Source organism: Myotis nattereri (assembly GCF_964212035.1).
Source record: "Myotis nattereri genome assembly, chromosome: 12".
Lineage (NCBI taxonomy): Eukaryota > Metazoa > Chordata > Mammalia > Chiroptera > Vespertilionidae > Myotis > Myotis nattereri.
The window spans coordinates 81,435,131-81,452,500 of record NC_138087.1 but is presented as its reverse complement, the minus strand read 5'-3'; the positions used below and the strand labels follow the sequence as shown (position 1 = coordinate 81,452,500).

At 65.0% G+C, this 17,370-nt stretch overlaps 1 protein-coding gene across 2 annotated transcripts in view; it reads right to left on the bottom strand.

Annotated features, from left to right (window-relative positions):
- COL5A1 (collagen type V alpha 1 chain) overlaps positions 1-14,898 on the bottom strand; it is a gene marked incomplete at its 5' end in the record, with an annotated part of 97,334 nt that extends 82,436 nt beyond the window's left edge. For both annotated transcript variants that reach the window (XM_081104051.1, XM_081104052.1), the window contains one exon: positions 14,781-14,898. In XM_081104051.1, the coding sequence (XP_080960177.1) occupies positions 14,781-14,898 (118 nt within the window). The remainder of the gene's footprint in view (positions 1-14,780) is intronic.
- Positions 14,899-17,370: the final 2,472 nt, after the last annotated feature.

Below are 17,370 nucleotides of genomic sequence, written 5' to 3'. Positions count from 1 at the left end.
CACCGTCAGAGCCCTCGGCGCTGAGCAGCCGCCCGGCAGCGGCGCGGTTTAAGCAAGAAAGGGCTTTCTGGCTGCTCTGCATTTCCTTCTTTACACTTTTCTGTAGCTTCTGACACTTCGATGGCGGATGTGTACGCTTTCGTAACAAATTAGTGGGGAAACAGCTGCCATTGAGTCGGGCAGGCACCGGATTATATAATCGCCGCTGGCTCCCCGGTACCCGACACTCACAGACCCGCGGGTCTTTGCCTGGACAGTGGACGGTTGTTAACGGTCCTTATGCAACCGGACCCCTGCACGTCTCAGGAACGCCCACGGTTCCCCGAGTCCGATGTTTGCCGTGGGCCGCCTACGTGCAAGTCCTCGCAGGGCCCCGGGGCCAGGCCACGCTTGCCCTTTGGACAGGAATGCGGGCACCAGGCCGATGTGTGTGCTGCCCGCCGGCCCGGGCGCTGGCCTGCATCCTCTTAGGAAAGGCGGCTCAGGCTCAGGGGGAAGCGGGCCGGCCAGGCTGGCGGCTCATCAACGCTCAAAGCAAGTGACAGGGCCGGGAAATTACAGGAGGACTTCCCTTTACACTTTCAAGTCCCTGCGAACCCGCCCAAGCGCGTGGCTCCCCCGACAGCTCCAACCGAGGCTCTGCGTCCGAGCCGGCCTCGGGGTGCCCGGGGGAGCCCTGCGGGCCCGCGCATGCGGCCCTGAAGCTGTTTTGCTCATCGCTCATCGCGGGGTGCCAGCAGAGGCCGGGGCTCTGGCCGCTGCCCCGGAGGGACGGTCGGATCGCTTCCCGCAGGACCAAGGCCGTTCCAGGGACTCGCGCTCCGAAGTCGTCAGACGCTCAGCTGCGACCCCACACCAGCTTCATGGGCACCTGTCACCCCCTAAGGAGGCGCCACAAACCGGCGGCAGAACCCAGCACTGCCCGCCACAAGCCACCCCACCCGCCAGCCGGATTCCTGGACCCGCACTCAGTGGGGTGATGAAGTCCGGTGTCAAGGTGTCCCCGGGGGCGGGGGTAAGGGCTCCCCGGGTTGCCAGTCACGGGCTGGGACCCTCCGCCAGCCCCCGAAGGCTGCTGCACAGGGTGTGGCGCTCCACGGCCCGGTCGCGGCGGCAGAATCCACAGGCCAGAGCCCACTGCGCCGCCCCAGACTCGCGGGCAGGCTGCGGCCCCAGAGAAAGCAGGCCCGACCCGCCACACCTCGGCCCACCCCTGCCCGGAGCCCTCTCCCTCCCCCGTGTCCGTAGCACCCCAGACGCCAGCCCCACCCCGATCGCACAGGTCGATATGATGGACTCACTACCGGCTCCTACTTCCGGGATTACCACAGACCCCTCCACGGACCTCTGCCACCAGCTTGCTCCGTGACGCGAGGCGGGGTGTGCGCCAGCCTGTTTCCCCACCTGCCCACCGAGTGGGGTGGGGGTTGTGGAGACGATTCCAGTTCTGAGTCTGCCAGGGCCCGTTGCCCACGGCTCCCTGCGTGCTCCGAGCACAGTGGGTGGCTGGGCCCTGCCTGAGCTGGGCTTCTCTCCTGGGGCCACAACGTGTTTAACGGACGAGGCCATCCCAGCCGAAAGCGGCTGCTGCCAGCAGGAGGGCACGCGGCTCCCCAGCAGCGGCTACACATCCTGGTGTCGCCTCTCTGGTACCTACACACCTGCCCCCCATTCCCCTCCTCTCCCCCCCCACCGTCCAACCAACCCTGGTGCTCGAAACAAGCCACCGCCCAATCCGAGAGACGCTGGGGACAGCGGGGCCGGGCACCCGGGACCCACTCGAGGGACACGGGGTCCCTCCTCCTCATCTACGCACTCACCAGCCTGGGTCTGTGTCCCTTTTCTCCTCATCGAGATGGACCGTGCTCTGAGGGCACTCCTGACCCTGCTGTCCTGGACCCACACGCCATGGAGACCGGCCAGCCCAGCCGCGCAGGCCCCTCCCCTCAGCAGCCCGGGCCTCCCTGGCCGCACGGCACTTGTCTGCGTGGCTCTCACGGTGGCACGTGGCTGTGGTAATCGTTGCTCCTCCTGACAGTGCCATGTGACTGTCCGGCCCATCAGCGTCTGCACATGCGTGCCTGTCCGTAGGGGACATCCCAGCAGGTGGCCGGCGTCTGGCCCGCCTGGCACAGCGCTGCGGACAGTAGGTGCCGGTCCGTGTGCTTCCGGAAGGCGGTCTTTCCACCCAGCCCCTGGCACGGCCGGGCCGATGCCCTCCCCATGGCGGCTGCCCACCAGCGCGTCTGCCAGGCTCACCAAAAGCGGTATTTTGAATCCGTTTCCCCGCAGGAGCCTCACAGGGCGCCGGCCCACGCAGGTGCGCGCACAGGGATGGGGTCCGATTCAGGAGCTTCCCTTGTTGCCAGCCTCTCCGAGTTCACACTTACGGACGTGGGCGCTGAACTGTGGCCCAGCGAGAACACGGTGAGCGACGATCCAGGCCCCTTCCCAGCCAGAGCGGTCAGCACGCAGGGGCCATGTCCTGCCCAGGCCAACGGCAGCCCAGCTCCGCCTCCCTTCCCCACGGAGGCCGGGGGTCGGGGACAGACAGGAGCCCTGAGGCCCACCGCCCTGATGACGCGGGGATCCCAGGAGGCTCCCGCAGTGGGGCCGCGTCCCACATCAGCCGGACTCCTGCCCGGGCGCCCGAGGAGTGAGACTGTCCCGGGGGCGGGCCCCGGCGGGAAGCATGGTCCACCTGGCCAGTGCCAGGCAGGGTTCTGGGAGCTGAGCCTGCCCAGCTGGCACCGGCCGGCCGGCCGAGAAGCGCCAGCCCGAGCCCCCAGGGCGCGGGGAAGACAAACTGGAGAGGAAAGGTCTGGACCGCCGAGCGGACGGAGAGCAGTGAGTCGTCAGAGAAAAACGCGCTGCTTCAGCCTGACGTACCCCAGAGGGGTGGCCGCTGAGAACAGCAGATGGTGGCCGTCGGGGCACCGTGATCCCGGCTGCTTTCCCACCGGAGGAATCGGAGCAGCGATATTTTAACAAGCGACTGGAAAGAGACCAGACTACCCCGTTTCAGAAGGTGGGGTGTGTGTGTGTGTGTGTGTGTGTGTGTGTGTGTGTGTTTTGGGCCAAGATACTGACCAGGCCTCAGAGTTTATGGGAAGAGGCGCCTGCCGGGAGCCAGTGCTCTCGCGGGGGCTTAAACTCGGCACAGGGAGGCCAGAGCGTGGGAACCAGGAGGCAGGCGCGGGGAGGGGCTGCCGGCCACAAGGCTGCTGACCGGTGGCCCGTGGCTGTGGCCCATGCAGGTGAGAGGGTGGGAGGCGGCAGCCTGGAGCCACCCATCGGCCCCCAGGAGTCCCCAGAACAGGGCAGCTCAGGGGAAGGGCTGAGGGTGGAGGCGGGGACTGAGGAGGAGCGGGCGGCGCTGACAGTGTTTGAGGAATTCCACAGCCTGGCTGAGAGTTTCTGGAAGTTATCCACAGGGTAAGATCATTAATCCCCGAGTTCAGGGAGCCCGAGGCGAAAGGGCCTGGAGATTATAGCTAAGGCGCAGGGGCGCCTGGGAAAATGATCTGGAAGAAGAAGGGGGCTGGCAGGCAGATGTAGCCGGGAGGCTGAGTCTAAGGCAGCCCGCACCCAGGGGGCCTCGTGCCCCAGCCGGCCACGTGCCCCTGGGACTGGAGGCCCCGGAAGGCAGGCGGGTGCTCAGGCACACACGTCTCACACTCACACCCTGCCACAGGCTGGTCATTAGCTTGGGGTCCCTTGAGAGATCTGGGGGGTTCCGACTGCTATGGAGACGAGTGGCCGTCGCCGAGTCCAGGTGGGTGTCATGTGGGACAACCTGCGGAGCCCGGAGCCCACAGACCAGTCCAGCAAACACTGCAGGCCACCTTCCCGGAGCCAGCGCCCTGACCACAGGCCAGAATGGACGGCCCCGGGCAAATCCTCAGCGTCCGGCCTCCCCCAGCCTCTCCAGGGACATCGAGCCCAGACTCCCCACCTCTGCCGCCCCCGGGACAGCCCAGGCTCCGCACGCCTGCCCACCCCGCCCCAGAGAGCCAGCTCTGGCCGGGTCAGCCGACGTGCTCAGAGCCTAGAAAAACCTCAGGTCAACCCCATGGCTGTTTACCGAGCCCCCCCCAGGCTGCCGGCACCGCGGAGCCCCCATCATCGGGGCGGTCTCACCACAAGCCTACGAGGCAGCCCTCGCCGCTCCACTGGACACAGAAAGGCGCCGAGGAAGACATTTTTGAGGTCCCACCTGAGGGGGCCGCAGCCCCAGGGACCCAGGCCACGCCTGGCTTTCACAATGCCCCATAGAGCTGGGGTGCAGTACCGCTCCTGGCCTCTGGTGAGCCACTCCCACGCCTGGCCTTGAACCCCGAGGGGTCCCCGTCATGACAGGGAACTCTGCCCGCCAGCTAGGAAGGCCCAGGACCAGCTGGGCAGGCCAAGCCCGAACCCTGGTGGGAAATAGTGGGCATTTCCTACGTTTCCCCAGTCGAAGCCCTCGGGGCCATGCGGTGGGCACTGCCCGAGCAGCAACATTTCTGAGGGTTTGACAGTTCTCCGGGACTCGGGGTCCTTTTTAAGGGGAAACCGAGAGCAGAATCCGTGGCACCTGGTCCTAGGCGAGCCTGCGGGCTCTCCCTGGCCTTTCGGACACGCCGCAGGCATCTGCCTGGTGCGAGGACGCGCAGGCTCCGACCCCAGGCCTCAGCCCTGCTCCTCCCGGAATTTCTTTAGTTTTTTTTTCTTTTCTGAGATGCTGATGGTTTAAAGATGTGGATCAGGTCTCGGTCCAGCTTCCCGCTAACCCAGCTTAACGCTCGGAGCACCTGGTGGGCTGCTGGGCCCCCCTGCCCTCCGAGGGGGCTCCCCAACACGTCCCCGCCCTACCTGCCAGAACACGGGGCTGCTGGCACCGATCACACACGTCTCCCTCATCGTGTGTCAGCTGATCGCCAACAGGCCAGACCCACCTGGCCTGAGTCCCTCGCCTATCACTCTTTCCTTCCCCCTAAAATGGAAAAACTGACTCAGACCAGGGCGGCTCACCCTACACACACACACACACACACACGCACGCACACGCACGCACACGCACACGCACACACGCTCACACACACGCTCATGCACACGCACACACGTACACATGCTCACACACACTCTCATACATGCTCACGTGCACGCGCACTCACACACACGCTCATGCACACGCACATGTGCACACACTCACACACATGCACACTCACACACATACACACACATGCACACACGCCACGTGCAGCTGGACGCAGGCTCCAGATCCGACCCCGAAGATGTCATTTCAGACATGTGTGGGGGACACTGGGGGGCCCAGGACTCAGGCGGCTTGGAAAGTGGGTACCAAGGAACAGGGAGCAAGTGACGGCTTTCTCACGAGGCCAGGCCCAGCGCGCACACCGACGGGGCCCGAGGATACACACAGGGCAGGAGGGCCACCCGTGGCGGTCCCAGGTCGCACCACCCCCTCCTCCTCTCTCAGCCCTGCTGCGGGATGAAGACCCCAGAGAAAAGGAAATCGTGACCGAGGCCCAGCCGGTGCGGCTCAGTGGTTGAGCATCAACCTATGGAACAGAGGTCACAGTTTCATTATGGTTGGGGCACAGGCCCGGGATGCGGGCTCGATCCCGTGTGGGGCATGCAGGGGGCAGCCGGTCGATGGTTCTCTCTCATCATTGATGTTTCTCCTCTCTCTCCCTCTCCCTTCCTCTCTGAAATCAATAAAAACAAAAGTGACTGTGTCTCCTCCGATGGGCCGAGACCCCCTCACTCAGACTCCAAGCATCGCGCCTGCTCCCGAGGGGGTAGAGCCCACACGGCCATGTCTCGGGGGCTCTGCTGTGGGCTCCGAGGGCCCGGGTTTTCTCATATTTATTTATTTTGCTAATCCTCACTCAAGGACATTTTTCCCCACTGATTTTTAGAGAGAGTGGGAGGGAGGAAGGAAGGGAGAGGAAGACAGAGAGAGAAAATTCAATGTGAGAGATGTTGCCTCCCACACACATCCTGAGTAGGGGCCGGGGATCGAACATGCAACCCAGGTACGTGCTCTTGACTGAGAATCGAACCAGAGACCCTTTGACGCGTGAGCCGACGCTCACCCACTGAGCCACACTGGCCTGACTGGGGGCCGTGGGTTTCTTGCCTGTAAAAGGCTGTCATCAGGATAAAACAATATGTGACATGAAAGCACTAAGAATAAGTAAAAGGGAGGGAGGAGGAGGGGAGGGAGGGAAGAAGGGAGGGAGGGAGGGAGGGAGGGAAGGGGCCCAGAGAATCTTATTCTTTCCTTCAACCCCACTGTCCCTCGTGTGTCATATGCTCTTCCTACTCCATTTCACATTTCAGCCTTAGACTCAGCAGAGGCCTGGGGGGGTGCCGAACCCCAGGGCCCACCCGGGGCCTGACCACCCCTCACCCCCAGCCGGGGCCTGACCACACCTCAGCTGGCCCCCACCTGAGCACACAGTGGTGGGTGGGCCTGGAGCCTGCAGGACAGTCAAGGGGACCCCTGCCCTCACTTCCCAGCTCTCCAGGCTGCAGCGGAGCCCCCGCCATGTGCCTGCAGCCCTTGCAAAACAGCCTTCCCAGTGTTTGTAAACCCTGCCGTGGGCCAGGCAGCTGTTTGCAATCGGCCAGCCCTGCCCCAGAAGGGGCGGTGGGAGCCTGTCCCCAGGAGGGCCGCGCTGCAGGGCGCGTGAGGACAGGCCGACTGGGGGGTGGAGGGAGGCCTCCTCCTGAAGCTCGCTCCCCCACCGCCCAGCCGGGGGCAGAGACACCTCACCCACAGACAGGAGAGGAAAGCCGCAGCACCCCCGCTTCTGGAAGGGGGGACCCCTCTCTGCCCTCCTGGCTCCTTCCTGGTAGGTGCCCTCCCCCCTTCATCCAGGCTGAACCCCGCAGGCTGTTCCAGAGGAGGGAGGAGGATCCTGCAGGGACCTCTGCTCTCTTTGGTCTCAAGATCCTCCTGCCTGAGCACAGGGGCTTCACTCACCGCCCCGCCCTCCGCCCCGCCCACACCCCTCGCCCCGCTCCGCCCACACTCCTCGCCCCGCCCACACCCTGCCCCGCCCACACTCCTCGCTCCGCCCACACTCCTCGCTCCGCCCATACTCCTCGCCCCGCCCACACACGGCCCCGCCTCTTCTCATCGCTGGCACCACCACACTGAGTGCCCAGGATGCGCCTTGGTTCCCAAAGTGCAGGTGAGGCCCAGCCACTAACCAAGCGGCTTTCTGTGCTAAAGGGCCATTCTGTAAACTGTGAACCTGAATCACAATAATCCCCTGGGAAGCCGTGCATGCAGGAATCCTGTTTCTGCACTTCCACCCCAGGAGGCTCCGGGCCCCGCCTCCTCCAGGGGACCCCTTCTCAAGGTGGGAGAAGGCGCAGTGTCCCTCAGTCCTTCTCTGCGTGACACCAGCCGGGCCCGGCCGCTCTCTGTCGGAATAAAGAAGAGCAGCCGAGAAAGGCTGGCACGGAGGCTGTGGCCTCGGCCTCCCGTCCCAGGAGGACGGGCCAGGAACGGCACAGGCGAGGAAACCGGGGCCCTCGCATCTCAGACTCTCCCCAAAGAAAACAGAAAGGGGGGAAGCAAAGGAAGAAAACTAACAGTAAACACGGACCGCAGCAACCTCACCCCCAAAGACTATCCAGATGGGAGAGAGCGTCGCCCTAAAGGGCCCCTTGCAAACAGTGCTCAGCCCCCCAAATCAGACTGGACTCGGGGCGCAGGGCTGTGAGGCAGTGTCTTTCCTGCGCCCTCTCCCCACGCCGCTGACCCATGTGGGTCAGGGCCCAAGTGCCTCACTGCCCTCCCCCCCCCCCAGAACCCACAGCGGAAAAGGCTGCTCTCATCCCTGGGGGGGCGGGGCGGGGGGCACCTCTTTCTGAAGCACAGGCCCCTGGCTGCCCCGGGACCTCCCCCCACAAAGCCTGAGGCTGCGGAAGCCCCCCCCCAGCTCTGCGGGCAGCGGGCCTCGGTGTCCGGATGGTAACGACCTAGCGGAGGCGGAGGCGGAGGCGGCTGCCGTTCCTCCCGCCAGCTGGGCCCGCAGAGCCTGCACCCGCGTGTCTGCAGGATGGACACCCACCTGCCCAGGTTGGAGTGAGGGCCATGAGCACAGCCCAGGCAACGCGCACGGGAGCCAGAGGACTGCACACGGGAGAGTGCCAACTCCCGAGAGACCTGGAAGCCACAGGCCCTGGCCAAGCAGGCTCATCTCAATTGGCCAGCGCCCAGGTGTTGGCAGTTACCGCCCTCTGATTGGCCAGTGCCCACTGATGCTTTTGATTGGCCAGCGCCCCACTGATGCTGGCAGTTGCCTCCCTCTGATTGGCCAGTGCCCCATTGCTACTGGCAGTTGCCTCCCTCTGATTGGCCAGTGCCCCATTGATGCTGGCAGTTGCCTCCCTCTGATTGGCCAGTGCCCCATTGCTACTGGCAGTTGCCTCCCTCTGATTGGCCAGTGCCCCATTGATGCTGGCAGTTGCCTCCCTCTGATTGGCCAGTGCCCCATTGATACTGGCAGTTGCCTCCCTCTGATTGGCCAGTGCCCCATTGATCTGGCAGTTGCCTCCCTCTGATTGGCCAATGTCCCCATTGGTGCTGGCAGTTGCCTCCCTCTGATTGGCCAACGTCCCCCATTGATGCTGACAGTTGCCTCCCTCTGATTGGCCAATGTCCCCCATTGGTGCTGTCAGTTACCTCCCTCTGATTGGCCAGAACCCCTTTGAGAGCTGGCAGGTGCCACCCTGTGGGGCTTCCTCAGATTGGCCAGTGGCATGCCCTACCTGCCTCCCTACCTGCCTCCCACTCTGCTTCACTGGACACAACTGCTTGTTCAGGGACCTGACGCCCCCACTGCCCCGGAAGCTCCTGTAGGGCGGGACGGCACCCTACTGCTCGCCTGGGCACCTGCTGCCCGAGCCCAGCACAGACCTGATGAGGTAGAGGTGCCCAAATGGTTCACACATGGCTCCTGCCCCTCCCAGGCCTCCCAAGGCCGCCTCCCCTGTGTTCCCTTGGGACCCTCTGCAGGAAAGAGACTCCCAGGAGCTCAGATCACCGCCCTGGGCGACGTGCCCCTCGACGTGCCCCTCGGTTACCCGTCGCTGCCTCCGCCACAGAGGGAGCGCAATCATGCCCACCTTCCACGGAGGCTGAAACGCTTTCATTGTGAGAGCACCATGTTTTCAATGCAAGGGCCAGAGTCTTCACATTTATTTATGTCTATTGATCTCAGAGAGAAAGGGAGAGAGAGAGAGAAACATCAATGATGAGAGAGAATCATCAACCGGCTGCCTCCTGCATGCCCCACACTGGGGATCGAGCCCCCAACCCGGGCATGTGTCCTGACCGGGAATTGAATCACGACTTCCTGGTTCATGGTCAACACTCAACCACTGAGCCACACCAGCCAGGCCAGATCACACTGCTACACACACACACATTTCGAAGTAATTTTGTGGCATTTATTTTTTCAAAAATAGAGATGTCATTAGAATCCCTATGGCCAAGGTGCTGGCGGGAAAGAAGAGCATTACCCCCAAATTACACAGACCCAGGAAACAAAAGAGGGGGACCCTCCCCTCCCGCGCAGACACACGGCAGGACCAGCGGGCTCTGGCCAGTGGAGTCCTGAGCAATGAAGTCTGGAGACAAGTGGGTCAGACTGCGGTTCCGTGTCTCAGGCCTGAGTCAGTGAGCGGCAACACTGACTCCCGTGTGGGGTCATTACTGAGGGGGGAACCTGCCGGAAAATCCGGGGGGGGGGGGTCGAAGCTGACGAGATGGCGGCTCAGGCCGTGTGCCGTGTCTAACGAAGTTCCCCCATCACCCAGGCCACGAATCCGCCCCACAGCCTTCCCTCGAGCGCCCAGGACGCGCCCTCCAACGTGTTAGTCATCACCTTGGGCATGTCCGGGAGGCCGGGTGTGGGCGGGTCCATTCCCATGTCTGGACCCCAATTCCTCCCTGTCAAGTAGAGGAGGCCCGAGGAGGACAGGGAGGGGTGTGGACAACATGGTGCGCCCACCTCTGCCACGGACGCGCCCCCCCCCCCCCCCCGCCTGGGCTCAGAACCTAGAAGTCACAGTGAGGGATGCGATAAACTCACCCCCCGGGGACCCCATCTGTGTCGCCTCTTCTCGTGCTCACCCCGTGCAGGAGGCACCGGCGTGGCTGCCCATCAGACAGGAGTGACAGCGGCCGGTCCTCGAGCAGAGCCAGGCGCTCAGCCTGGCCCCGGCCCTGCCCTGCGCTGCCTCAGGGCCCAGAGAGGACGTGGCAGTGCTCACGGGGTTTCCTCTGTGCTTCCTACACGCAATGCGCTGAACGCTCACGAAACCCTCCGGGAAGTCCAATCATCACCCCCTTCTTACAGAGAGGGAAACTGAGGCACAGACAGGCTCCATGTGCAGCCAGTGGGAGGGCCCCAGGACCTGAACCTGGCTGCCTGCCCCTGACCATGGCCACGCCCTGAGCTTGTGCCGCACCCGTGGCGGTGGCGGCTCTGCCCAGGAGAAGGGCCCTGCCAGCCCCACCCCGGGGACCTCAGGGTCCCCAGCTGGGCCAGAACCCTTGAGACTAGCATGTGGCCAAGTGCTGACACCAGCAAAGCGGGTTAAATGGGGAATATAAATAGAGGGAGGCAGAAGCCATAATAGGGCATTGCCTCCTGTGAGTAAAAAAAGACTCGACAAATTATCGGATCCAGCTGGCCCAGCGGGCCCTGCGGCGGCCCCGCGGCCACGTTTCATCCGGCGTCACCCACACGGCGGGGCGGGCGTGGTAACAGCAGAAATGGCGTCTTGACGTGAACTCCCCAGACAGCAGGCCCCGCCCGCAGGAGCCCCTCACGAGACAGTGTGCACGCGTGTGCACGTGCCTGGACGTGTACGCTCGTATACGTGTACACACACACACGTGGGTCCACGCGAACCGCATATCCACACATGCACGTGCTCACACACACAACCTCACACAGGCTTGCAAAGCGTTTCCGCCCGTGGTGCCTCACGTGGCCTGGACGGGACCCGAGGAAGCAGACCCGCCACGCAGACGGAGCCGAGGTCCGGGAGGGAGAGGTGGACCGGGTCGGCGTGCGGGTGGCAGAGGACCGGAGTCCCTGAGGACACTTACACGGGTGGAAAGAAGACGTGGCAGCACTGTGCCTTCTGCTTTGGCAAAACCGTCACCAAAACCAGGGCCAGGTGCTCACCACCCGCCCGCCAGGCTCCACGGCACTTCCAGGTGTGGCCCCGGTCCGTCTTCACAGCCAGCCCTGGGAGCGGAGGGAGTCATCCATCTCCCCTTCTCTGGGGGCAAGGCGGAGGCCCAGCGCCGGCCCCGCCCGCCAACCCGCAGGGCTCTCAGAGAGAGAAAGTCAGTTTGCACTTTCTCAGCTGCCCACGCGGCCCACACTGCCCTGGGGTTTGCCAAGGATGCTCCCCCACACCCACTGCCTGTCGCCCAGCACAGGGGCCCCCACTCCCAGCAAGGCTGTGAGCGCCCGTCAGTCTGTCTGCAGAACCCGCAGCCTCACGTGCCGGGCAGAGAAAGGACCCCAGGTCTCCCACTGTCCCCCTCGGAGACTCCCTCTTCCTCCCAGCAGCCGCCTCTGCTGGCCCGGCACTCCCGGGACAAGCGTGGTGCTGGGGACACCCAGTTACTGAGGGGCTTTCCGGCCGGGAAGCTGCAGGGCCCGGGAGAGCCTGCAGCAGGGCCCATGTCCTGCCAGGAAGGAGGGGCCAGACTAAACCCGAGGGGGACCGGGCACCTGCCAGGCGGCGCTTCGGTGCATTTCTGAGAGAACAGGAAGGGGAAGGTGAGGAGGGGAAGGCCCAGTGCAGCGTCACCTCCTCCAGGAAGCTTCCCCAGATCTCCCACTGCAGCCGACCCTCCCGGCTGCTTTAAGGGACCCTGGGCATGGAAGTGAACGTGAAGTGAGTGGGTCCATGTGCACCTCCCCTCTGACTGTGAGCCCTGGAGAGGCCCTGCCACCCTCACCTCTATCTCCCCGTGACCCCCAGGCCAGACCGGGGTGCAAGACAACACCCTTCGGGGGCAGAAGGCCATGCAGGTGGGAGGAGGGCCTGGTTAAAGGCAGGCTGGAGGCTGCAGGCAGCTGGAACAAGCCAATCTCAGCCGCTTAGAGCCCCAGTCAGCGCCTCCCTGACCGAAGGCTGGTGAGGGTCCGAGGAGATGATGTGGGCAAGGGTCTCAGCCAACTCCTCACAATCGTTCCCATGTGTGATGGGCTCCCCGGAGGCAGGAACCCCGCCCGCTCCTTCCAGGAGAACCCAGCGCCTCCGGGGTCTGGTGACTGATCCCTGACCCTCCCGGGCTCAGAGCCAGCCTGCGCCCCGTCACTGTGAGGAAGGGGGGCTGAGAGCAGTGGGTGCCTGTTCCCCAGGGACCCAGGGAGGAGGCAGGGACAATGGCAGAGGCGGGGCAGGCAGCATCAGCTGTGCTGGGCTACGGGTGTGGCCGTGGTGAGAATCCAGAAATATCTGAAGGGTGGGGTCACGGGCGGGCTCCGGCCAGCACCCCAGGGACCGCCCTGGGACAGAGCATCAGAGGAGGGACCGCCTCAGCCGGGGGAGCGATGCCCGCCTGGCCACTGCTGGTGACCACAGCGCCAACCCCTCCAGCCACCGCAATCTGGAGCAGATGAGGGCAGGACTTGGCTCCGGGCGCCGCCCACCGACTGTTCCTTTATGGGGAGGAGAAGGGGGTGTCTCCAGCCAACTTGATTGAGTCAGAGGAAATTTAACCCTTTGATCTCGGTCAAGTCCCACCAAACTTGGACGATTCTTCCCACAAATTATTGCAAGAAGCGATCACGTGACCGGGGCCGGCGAATGCCGTGCGGAGGAGATGACCTCAATTTCCAAATATTGGGGTCATGTTTCATTTCACAGACTCTCCTTTGCCCGTTACAATGTTAAACGGCCCCAAATGCAATCTTAATAACTTTTCATTCCTACACACACTCGGCCAAGGAGAAGGGAGGAAAGGGAACCGTGTCCAGAGACAACGCAGAAAACATCTGGCGCACCCCAACACGGACGAAGGCGAGGCGCTGGCCCGTGACCCCTCCCGCCTCCGGCCACGCACTGAGGACGGCTCCAAAGGGTCCCACCCTGGGCGGCGTGGCGAACCCGCCTGAGAAATGGCTTCTTCACACGCTTCGGACATCTCTTGGACAAAAGCAAACGCCCGGCCCCACGGCCAGGGCCCAGCTCCAGGCTCTGGCCTCCAGGGCCGCCTCTCAGTTTGGAAGGGGAATCGGAGAGGAGGCAGGGGAGATGGGAAGGGGGCAGGGATGGGAGCGAAGAGCCAGCCCCGAGCCTGGGCACACGCCTGCTCTGCACGCTGCCCAGCCAGCGCCCACACCAGCTTTTTGGGGTGGCCACTCCCCGGAGCTCCCGAGAGAAAGGACATCAGAGGGGCTGGGACAGGGCCAAGTCCCCTGAGCACATCCCCAACCCACTGAACACCCCTTTCCTGGAGGCCGCTACTGCCCCCCACATCCAGGCACCACGGTGGTTGCCCAGGGGTGGGACCCCAGGTCCCAGCACTAGGCAGGCCCCCCTCCCCCAGCCCCTGACTCCTGCTCACCCGCCTGGGCCCACAGGCACTCCCTGTGCCAGGAAAAGGGGAAGAATCGCTTCACTGGCAAGTGAAACATGGAAACTGACTCTTCCCACACATCTTCAGGCCAGGAAGCAGGGGAGAGGGGAGGGCGGGCTGTCCCCTGAGCCCATGGCCCCTTCCCTCTGCCTGTCAGCCTTCCCAGCAGCTGGGAGCCTGCTCTCCCCCATGTCAGTGGGGACCTGGGGGACTTCCTGGGGTCTTGGGCACCAGCGTTTGAGGGTGTGAAGACCCAGGTTACAGGCATCCGCCACAGGTGATGCTCAGAAAGTCACTGTCCAATCAGGAGTCCAGCCGGAGCCGCCAGGAGTCCAGCTTCAGTGCAGCTCCATGGAGAGGCGCCTTCTAAGGTCAGACCTCGCCCATGGGGAGCCTGAGAGCACCATGTACCGCTCTGCATCCAGCCAAGACCATGCCTGGCCTTGCTCCACGACCCTTCCCTGGGGGCAAACCCAGGAAAAACTGCCTCCCGGGAGGAGGGGGTTCAGGGTGGGATTGGGATTAGGGGCAAGGATGGCGACCCCCCCCACCCCCCTAGGGCTCCCAGGACCACTGGGGCCTTAGTGCCAGGACGGCCAGAGCCCAGCCTCTGGGGAGGCAGAGCCAGCCGGGTCTGAGGCGGAGGGAGAGCGGCTGGGGCAAGAGCAGGGCTGGGGCTCAAGCTTCCGGGATCCCCACCAAGGCCCCCACCCCAAGAATGAACAGACTGTGACTCTAGGGGGCGACCCTTCCCGGTTTTCAGGAGAGGAAGTTCTGCAGGCCCCAAGGCTGGGATGCGGGGCAGAGACTGCAAAGTTTCTGGACAAAAGTGTGCCGGCCTCCGGGACAACCCCCTGGCGGATCCCACGTGCAGCCGCCCGGCGCGCGGGGCAGCCCCACCCGGCCTGCGCCACGGCGCGGGGGGAATGCGGCGCGTCTCCCTCTCCGGGGCCCCCAACTAATGGCATTCGGAGTCTCGGCCGTGCATTCCACAGCCGAGGGGGACCCGTGCAAGCGCGGGGGAGGCCCCGGCCGGCGCCGGGGTGACAGCCGCACCCGCCGCGCGCATCCTGCAGCCCCGCCAGCGGCCCTGCGCCCCCCGCGCCCCCCGCGCCCCGTCGCCCCGTCGCCCCATCGCCCTTACCTGCGCGGCCCGGGGGCGGCGCCCACAGTAGCAGCAGCAGCAGCAGCGGCGGCGGGAACGGGAGCGGGGCGCCCGGACGGAGCGGGCTGCGCGCTTTCCAGCGGGTGTGGACGTCCATGCCGGCGGGGCGCGGGCGGGGCGCGCGGGACACTCGGGGCGCGGGCTCGGCGGGGCAGTCCGGCCTCAGGAAGTCATGGGGAGCGGCGCAGGCCCGGTCTTTGTGGCGGCGGCTCTCTGGCGCGGGTGGCGGGCGCGCTCGCCCACGGGCGGGAGGGCTCGACCTTGGCCCGCGGGGCGGCCGGGACCCCGCTCGGTTCGCTCGCCCTCGCCTCCTCCAGTTCCTCCAACTCCCGCTCGGCTCCCTGGTCGCCGCCGCCCCGCGACCCGTTCTCCGTGGGCGCTGCGCTCGAGGGAGGCCGTGCGCCAGCCGCGGGGACCCGGAGTGCGGACCTCGCCGGGGCGCGCAGCACTTTTCCCCGGTCCGCCCGCCCTCGCCCGGGACGGACCGCGGAGGCTGTCGCTCCTCGGCGCCCGCAGCCAATCAGAGCCCGGCGCTGGGCTCGGCCGGGCCGGCCCCCGCCTCCCACTGGGCGCCGCGGGCCAGGGGGCGGGGACAGCGGCCGGGCCGGCGAGGAAGGGGCTGGCCCGGGACGGCAGCGGACGTGGGGCGGGCGCGGCGCCCCCATCCCTCGGCGCGCGGAGGGGCGCGGGCCGGCCTCGGAGCCCCAGGCCCACCGGCTCCCACGCTTCCTGCCCCGGGTGCCCGCCCCTGGCCGACTTCCAGGAATCCGCGTGGAGGGGCCCGCGTTTGATCGAACAAGGAGGAAAGTTGCGGCTCGCCCCGCCGGACGGCTCTTGTCCGCGGGGGAGCCCAGAGCTCCTCGTCTGGGTGGAGACAACTTCCAGTCCAGCCAGATGGGGCGCCCAAGCCTGCAGCGGGACGGGACCGCCCTGCCTCCCCCGAGGGCAGCTTGGACCCGGAGTCCCGTGAGGGTCTCACCTCCCAGGAGGCCTCCACGCTGCACATCTGGGCTAGGAAGCCGGGAAGCTGGGCCCGCACCCCGCACTCTGCACCTCACTCAGCCGGCCGCCCCCTTGGAGCTGCCAGCAGGCCAGGGAGTGAGGGGCCACGATCCTGGGGCGCTGCGGGCGCTGCCTCTCTGCCTTCCCGTCTCTGAGCCCCGTGAGGTCTCCCTCCAGCAGGCCCGCCAGGCTCCTGGCCGGGGTGGGCACCCTCCCATCGCCCTCCCATCACCTTCCCATCACCCTCCCATCAGACCCGGGGAGCCTCCTGGCCCGGCTGCAGCTGCGGAAGCAAAACGAGGAGGAGTGAAGTGAGGGGGCTTCCCCCACCTACACCACCCTGTCCCCTTTGCACGGACAACCCAGCGCTTGATGCTGGCCGGGGGCGGGACCCCAGCCCTGTCTCCCCTCACCTCTGCAGCCTCAGTGTGAGAGTCCTCCAGCCCCTTCCATTCCCATCACCCGGGACCTGACAGGAGGGGGCACAGAGGAGAGGGCTGCTGGTGGGACCTGCAGGTTAGGCGCCACATCCCTCTGCCCCCCCCCACCCACCTCCCCCCGACCCCGCTCCCCCCCACCCCGCTCCCCTGCTCTGAGCTGTCAGGTTTGCCCATGCACACACCCAGGGGACAGACGCGTGAGATGCATTGAGGAAAGCACACTTGCTCTTTCTGTTTCTTTGTTATTTGACTTTTTTAAAAAATATATATTTCTTTATTGATTTCAGGGAGGAAGGGAGAAGGAGAGAGATAGAAACATCAATGATGAGAGAGAATCATTGATCGGCTGCCTCCTGCACACACCACACTGCGGATAGAGCCTGCAACCCAGGCATGTGCCCTTGGCCGGAATCAAACCTGGGACCCTTCAGTCCGCAGGCCAATGCTTTATCCACTGAGCCAAGCTGGCTAGGGCATTATTTGACTTTTTTGCCACGATACACGTCATTCCTGTGATGGGGAGAATGTGTGTGTTTGAGTGCATGCATGTGTGTAGGTGTATGTATGTGTGGGGGGGAGGGGAGGGGGGATAAGCTAGACCCGCTGGTTCCTCACTGTTCTGTGCGCTTAATGAGAGACATCCCATCGGACGCTCCCTGAGCCCCAGCGCTGCCCCGCCCCCAGGTGCCCCCCGCAGGTAGGAAGGCCAGCGTCTCCCCTGAAGACTGGGGGCCTCTGACAGCCTGGGTATCAGAAGAGAGCACAGACTCTCAGGCTCAGCTCTTCCCAAGCACCGGGGTCGCCTCTGTCTGAGTCCCCTGTGCCTTTGTCCTGGTCACCAGCCTCCCAGCACCTGGAGCTCAGGATGGCACCTGGGCTGGGCCTGTGTGGGCACCGCTGGTCCCTCAGGAGCTGAGCGTCAGGACCAGCGGGTGCCCCAGAGAGTGGCCGCTCAGGTATGAGAAGACGTGGGCCCGGCCGGTGTGGCTCAGGGGTTGAGCATCCACCTAGGAACCAGAAGGTCATGGTTCGATTCCCGGTCGGGGCACAGGCCCGGGTCACGGGCTCCAACCCCAATAGGGGGCATGCAGGAGGCGGCCGATCCGTGATTCTCTCTCATCACTGAT